The sequence below is a fragment of the Acanthisitta chloris genome, unplaced genomic scaffold, assembly GCF_000695815.1.
Source record: "Acanthisitta chloris isolate BGI_N310 unplaced genomic scaffold, ASM69581v1 scaffold1421, whole genome shotgun sequence".
In the NCBI taxonomy this organism is placed as follows: Eukaryota; Metazoa; Chordata; class Aves; order Passeriformes; family Acanthisittidae; genus Acanthisitta; species Acanthisitta chloris.
In genome coordinates this window covers 203893-211143 of record NW_008655317.1, presented here as the reverse complement: position 1 = coordinate 211143, position 7251 = coordinate 203893, and the positions used below count along the sequence as shown (strand labels likewise).

The following is a 7251-nucleotide window of genomic DNA, read 5'->3' as shown; positions in this document are numbered from 1 at the left end:
AGCCCAAACTCTGCAATCCCATAACTGAGCAGATCTCTCTTGTGGAGCACCAAAAAAGAAAAAGAGAGGGGGGAAAAAAAACCAGGCGTGCATTGGGGAGGTGTTTGGGGAGAAGTGGGGGAGAAACCCACTTCCTGAAGGGAGAGGGGAGGCTGGGAACCTCAAACAGGACTGGTCCTTGGACAGTCTACATCGGTTGCCTTCCGTCAACAAGTGTCCGCAGAGCACAGAAGGTGAAGCCGTGGCTGACATGTTAACTTTTCGGGATAATTCCTGGTAGCAGAGCGGAAACAAGTGGTGTCGTCAGAAACACAGAGAGAGCATGAACAGAACAAGAAACAAAACAAAAGGAAACAAAAAAAGAATAATAAAAAAAACCCAAAAAATCAGGAAGGAGGAAAAAAAGCAAAACATTCAAAAAAAGGGAGGAAAAAAAAAACCAATCGAAAAAAAACCACAACCCAAGATCTGGTGAACTGGGTTTGTCATCTGTGCTACCTTTTCTTTTCTTTCTTTTCTTTTCATTCTTTCATTCGTTTGTTTTTGTGTTTGTTTCTGAGATATATATTATATATCATATATAAATATATATATGTATATATATACAGTCATTCCTTCATACAAAATTTGTCTATAGACAGTTTTGTACTGTTGTGGCAAGGTATATACAGGGAGGGTGAATTCTATACCACCTTTGAGGGAAGAAAGTTGTTTTTTTTCTTTTTTTTTCCTTTTTTTTTTCCTAAGTTATTTAATTTTTTTTTTTAATGTGTTTATTTAAGGTTGGTCTTGTAGGCCGACTGATGAGACCATCTTTGCCTTGTCTTTGCCAGCAGGGTACTTATTGTCTCCTCTAGACCCATAGTCATTAGAACCGGAATCGCTCCGCTTGCTGTTTGCGCTATGCTTGGTTGGCGTGCCGGGGGGATGGCTCACCTGCCCGTTCTTCTCGTCTGAAAAAAGTTGTTTAATTACGTCAAAGAAGTTACTCAATGGGCTGCCTGGGTACACAAAACAGAGGAGACAAAAAAAGAAAGAAAGAAAGAAAGGAAGAAAGAAAGAAAGAAGGAAAAAAAAAACAGAGGAGAGAAAAAGAGGAGAGAAAGAGAGAGAACAAACAAACAAATGAACAATGGGGTTTTTAACGAGAAGAACATGATGAGGAGATCCAGAGCCACGTGCGTGGGGGTGTGTGGGGGATGAAGACAATGAGCAGGAAGAGGAAGAGTGTTTAGGATGGGACACCTACAGAAATAAAGAGTCTGGGAGCATAAAGCACCTAGGGGGAAGGTCCTAGTTTTTTCCTGAGTGGGGAAGCATTGCTGTCTCACCTACACAGTACAGTGTAACTGAATAGTTCAGTCCATTACTTGGAGTCACTTGGCCACTCCACACAAAAATGTCAGTGAATGTAATGCTGGAAACAGGCAAATCCCATCCTACTGCTGCTGTTACAAACACAGGGTATTTGCATGTGCCCACCAGCTGATGCTTTGCTTTGCAGCCTCGCTAAGCTCCCTGGCTGCACCAGGCATTAGCCTCTCTTTGCTTGCACTTTATTTCATTCTGAGTATCTCCTTGCCAACCTGTCATCGCTAAGTCTGAAGCACCTGAGTGGTCCAAGGGAAACAGCATTTGAAAGTGAGCTACAGCTGACACAAGTGCTGCCATCTGGATGTGTGGTCTGTGGTTTGTACTTGCAGGTTTCTAAGCACCTTCAGATCCTCCCTAAACAGGTACCTGGAAATAAAAATTCTGGATGCATTGTGGAAACAGGCTGTTATGCATTTAACTATTTCTAGGACCTAGCAGAGTCAAGAACTATTACCTCATTGTCCTGAATTTATGCTCCCTCTACAGTACAGCCTCTGTGACACTGACCTGCGCCCCGGTGGAGTTAGGAGCCAGAGAGGGGTGTAGGGTTGTGTGCTAGCAGAACAGGTATCTCCAGCCCCTAGATCGGGTTGCAGTATTAACAAGGGTTGGGCACTGGGCACATGAATACAACCTTTCATGGCATTTGGACCTCCAGGCAGCAGGGTTATATGCTGTTGATCTAGTTCTGTGTCAGAGCATGTGTGGAAGGCAATACTTGAGGAAAGGCTCTGGGGTGCTACAGAGGGAAAGGAACCAGCTACTACAGGAAAAGTAGCCTTATTGGGGAATTTCTAGTCCCTCTTAATTTTCTTGGACTAGGGGATTAATCCTTATCAAACATAGGAGGGGGTCACACTAAACTCATTGAACATGGATATTGAGGGTATTTTTATCTAACATACACCATGGAGGTGACGCCTGTTTGTTCGTTATCATCATCATGATGATGCTTTTCTCAATACTGTAGGCTCTACTGTTCTATCAAATTTAAACCATTTATATCTCCATCTCCCAGAAGGAAACAGGCTCCTTGTATCTGCCTTCCAATGCAATAGTATGCTGTGAAGAGTGGAACCTTTTGTCCCCAAGATGGGAACACTCAGTCAGGAGCAAAGAGCAAATCTCCTCATAGCAGAGACTGCCATGTATCCATAGTTGGCAGACACTGGTGGCTTGGTAATATTTAATTTCCCTTCATTTTCATTACAAACATAAGCAAACCAGTAACTACAGCAGGCAACTACTTTCTGTGCATGGTAACTCGTCTGAAGAGCTTGTTGAGTGCTTTCTTATTCTGTAATAGGAAATGCTAGACAGACATCAACTGTTCTTACACAAAGAAAGAGCATTTGTGCTCTGCAAACCCGAATATGTTACTCTTTTCTTTTCCAGCCCCATGCTAACCAGGTAGTTGCTGCTTTCCTCTGCATGTTATCAGGCATTGAGACAAATCAGATGGCTGGGATATACAGTGGAGGGTCTTAATCTTATTAATCTAGTTCATTCCTTGTCCTCCTCTACTTGCTGCTTTGTGCTAACTTTCTGCTTGTTTTGGTTGTGTCTGTCATTCAGTTACATTAACACCACAAGCAACTGTCTGTGAGTTTCTGGGAGGGCATCATTCACCTGAAGCCTTAGTGTTGGGCACAAACAAATAGCCAGGCAAAGCACATATCTCAGTGTCTGTCTACGAAGGGAAGGACTATCAAACTCTCAGTCACTTTGGGGTCAGACAGACCTCCATGAGCTCCACCTGCTTCCTTCTACATGCATGCAAATGTTCTGGAAAGGGGATATATGTTCTACATCTATGACTTCTATTTCAGAGATTTCCCTAAGCCTTCCTAAAACTGTTTTAGGTTTGTGGGCACATGCTCTGCTCAGACTCATTTCTATCTGCTCAGACTAATTTCTACCTACTCAGACTGATATCTATTACTTTCAGGTGGAAAGCAAACACTCAGCCTTGAATGCAGGAATGTGGGAAGATCTAGTTTTTAGGTGGCTTTGGACCCCTCATCTTCATAAGCAAATGGAGTCAGCAGAGAGAATGAAAAAGAGCACTGAAAAAAATGCTGAAGAGGAAAAGACTGCTAGGTTGGGAGAAAAGAGTAGGGAAATATCTCTAGTTATTCAGCTGAGCAGTTTATTCAACAAGCTTAGAGGAAAGATGAGGGCAGAGTAAGCAGGGCTCTGCAGGAATCAGGGAAGCTTTTTGTTTTCACATAGACAGGAACAATGACAAAAGTACAACTTGCAAGAATGGAGCAATAAAACACTTTAGAAATTATATATCTTGCATTTTCTGGGTCCTGATACAGGATTTTCAGTCATCCTGCTAAAATATGCAGCCCCTGCTCCATCCACCCTTTCTCCTCCCCGTGCCCTACCGACTTTCAAGTGCCTGGAGATTTATTGCAGCAAAAGTATTTAACAGTCTGCTTTTCTTTGCCTGTATCACCACTGGATTCCTTACAATCAGCATTTTCAGTTAAAATTTTAATGGGAGGTAAGAAATCCTTAGGGATGCTTGAAGAGAGCTACTGAAAAGTAAAATAGGACATTTCACTAACCCTTTCCTTCCTTTGCCTTTTGCACTTGTAATTAAATAGTTGGTAATAATGCTCTGCTATCCTGCAGACAAGAAAGACCTGAGCCTACACCAAGTAATACAGTCACTGCCTTGATGTTGTCTGTGTGACAGCTTGTTAGCCCACTCTTGGGCTGGTCTAGACGTTGTTCTTTGGACAGACAAGGAGTCCTCACATTTTTCTCTGGAGATAAGTAAGCATAGGTCAGCTATGCTGGAAGCATGAAAATGGTGCATGGTGTTGCTCCTCTTAGTTCTCAGTTCCCTTTGGGGTTATACATCCAGTAAAACAAGACGTGAAAATGCAGGTGATGATGGATTAGAACAGCTTTTTCAACGATCTTCCGCTCCAAGTATCCGGTGCAAAATGTGTCATAGGCTCTTACACCCGTAGGTCTATCTGGGGGCCTCAAAAAGGCTGCCTTTCTTATTTCAGAATGTGGGATGACACCCCATTTCCTCTGGACAGGAATGAAGGTTTGGCTCACTGATTCTTCAGAGCATTCCTGGTGTTTCATGCATCTGTAACTAAGGTCTTCTTTCCCCTTGAGAGCAAATGTTCATCAACACAGAGCAAAGAAGGTGTGAAGGGTAGCAAGGGTGAGAAACCGTGAGAAGGATCAGAGGCAGGAGGGGAGGTTCAGAGCATTAGATTTACATCTGTTAGGAGGAGATGGATATGTGCATTTTTTGAGTTAGACCAAGAAGCTGTATGCTGCAAGATGGGGAAGGGGAATGGGTTTGAAAACGAGCACTGAAGCTTATGAAAGGGTCATGTATTGAAGCGGTGCTAGAGAAATATATTTATGGAGAAGGCACTGGTTTGTGGCACCTGTGTGCAGCACTGTCATGGCAAATATCATGGAAGAAGTCAAAACTGTGAATTCACTTGAATACAACAAGCACTTAAAGGAAGAAACAGGGCTGGAGACAGACATAAAAATGTAAAAGGAAGCTGGGCAGGTGGTTTGTATCATCCCTCACAGTCCTCGGTATTATATCTGCTGTTCTTAGGAAGTGGTGCCACCAGTTTGAGAAGCCAAGTGGAAGTGGAGCACCCAGGTAAGAGAGGAAAGAGAAAATGAGGTGAATCACTCCATGCACCACAACTGACACCAGGAAAGGATGCACCTTGCAAAGACCCTCACAGTCCTCCACAGAACATAACAGGAGGTGATGAACAAGCAGCTTCAGGACAAGCCTGGAGGCTTCAGTTACTGATTAGAGCCTGCTGTTTTGAAACATTTTAAGACACTCTGATAAGGACTTGGTCCTCTTTTCATTGAAGCAAATAGCAACATTCCCATTGACTTAAGGGAAGCAAACCCTGAGGCACTTCCTTCTCCTGTGAAACCATCTCTCTCAAGTCTATGTATTTTTAATGCACTAATCCTTGTTGTGCTGAACACAAAGCTGCACAAAACAAATATGCCATCTGTGGGATTATCCTCTGCCCTTCTTTTCTGTATAGCCTGAGAAATTTTGGGTTTCTGCATTTTTAGCTTGGGCTTTGGCAGAAAATGAATTAGAAAATGTCAGTCTCCACTTGAAACAGACACCTTTTGTCAACCGGATTTCCCTATTCCTTCCCTTGTTGCTTTCATATCCTTTCTGAACTGTTTTCTGCCTGCCTCTGCTACTGAGGTTCTCTTCCTATACTAATTCCTTACTCTTTACCCCTTGTCTTTTTCATCCTTGGGTTGCTCTGTGTTTTGAGAGCAGCTGTGGTTTCAATGAATCATGTAACAAAAATGCAACTCTTTTCACATAAAGTATTAAAATACTCTCTTAATGGGTGATAATCCATTCCCTTTCAAACCCATTTTGCTACTTTGACAGAGTTCTACCCCTCTTTGTTAAGACTAGGCATTTTTTGCCCGTTCACTTGGTTTCTGTTGGCAGAGTCCCTTCTGCCTTAAAAAAAAATGACTTAAGATACAGAACCCACTCCAAGAGTATGTGCAGTGAAAGGGTTGACAGAAAGATAAAGTGGCCCATTCCTCTTTGTTTAGTTGTAGTCTCATGCAGGAGTCTTCCTCCAGACTAAAGAGCCCCTAGCCTAGGCACTGTACAAATACAAACCAGAGGGATGCTAAATGAGCTCACTGTCTGCTGACAGTCCACAGAACAACTCCAGTTTCTTAGAGGGTACCTGAATGGCAACTGGGAAAGGTGACTGATTTTCCAGAGTCCTTAGACTCTGCCAGTGAAAATGCCAACTGGAAACGGTGTTTGCAGAAAGAGACTGCTGGTAGGAACTGCTCAGATTATCACACACCATTGGCACAGGTGTCCATGCTACCAGCAGGAGGGAACTTTCAACTGCTACACACCTAGGCAGATCTGAACAACCAACCTGACATTTAAATGCTCTATAACACACCTTGTTCTTACTCCCCTAAAACATCCTGTCTCCTCTGCAGGAGGGTGGCCCAATATTTGTGATTAGCCAGCAGCAGCCAGATGGCCATTCTGCCTCTATCTTGAACATTTCCTCACTTTCTCTCTCTCACACACACAGAGAAGCTGAGATCCAGTTCAGCCCCTCCTGTCACAGACAATATCACTGAGACAGGTAGCTCTTGGGTAATGACTTAGAGAATGGTGAACACAGGCTGCAAAGCCCCAAAGAGATGAGGCCTATTTCCTTGCTGCTACCTTCTGCAGAGCTAAGGCACAGGGAATGAATCAGGAACCAAATGTGTCTGTTACTGATGAACAGCTCTGGCCAATCCAGCACCACCACAACATCCAAAAAGGAGCTGTGATGAGAGGGAATCATACATTCATTTGGACAGCTGGTGGCACTGAAAGAGCAGGCGAGGATAGTGGTGGGATGAAGAGATGCCAGATTCTGTTATGGAATCATGCTGTTCTGGCAAATTGGATGCTAAAGGACTAAGCCCAAGAATTCTTTGTATCTGCCTGTCCTTTTACAAAGATGTGCCTGCACAAGTGTGTGCTGAGAGAGGAAGCTGATGACCTACACTCAAGAAGTGTAGGTCAGCAGATGATATTATTGCTGCTACCCATTCTCTTAGAGACTTCCGCTGCTTCATTCCAATCTTTTTTTTTTTTTTTGTCTGTAAAAATGTCAGAAATGTATTGGCACTTAATAATATGATTTCAGTCTTTCCTGCCAGATGGATGTTCATGTATTATGTTAAGGATTTTAAAATCTCTGACCTGCTCCTAAGGAGAGACATGACCTATGTATGCTGGTGAAATGTTGCTTCCTCATTTCCACTGAATCAATCACTTCAAAATATGATTTAATCTTCTGG

At 43.0% G+C, this 7251-nt stretch overlaps 1 protein-coding gene across 3 annotated transcripts in view; it reads right to left on the bottom strand.

Moving 5' to 3' along the window:
• Positions 1-454: 454 nt before the first annotated feature.
• LOC103810906 (serine/threonine-protein kinase BRSK2) overlaps positions 455-7251 on the bottom strand; it is a 160827-nt gene continuing 154030 nt past the window's right edge. The window contains exon 18 of one of the 3 annotated variants that reach the window (XM_009083835.1): positions 455-953. In XM_009083835.1, the coding sequence (XP_009082083.1) occupies positions 778-953 (176 nt within the window). In that variant the 3' untranslated portion in view covers positions 455-777. Of the gene's footprint in view, positions 1002-7251 lie in introns of all 3 variants that reach the window. The other 2 variants (XM_009083837.1, XM_009083836.1) reach the window with 2 other exon arrangements.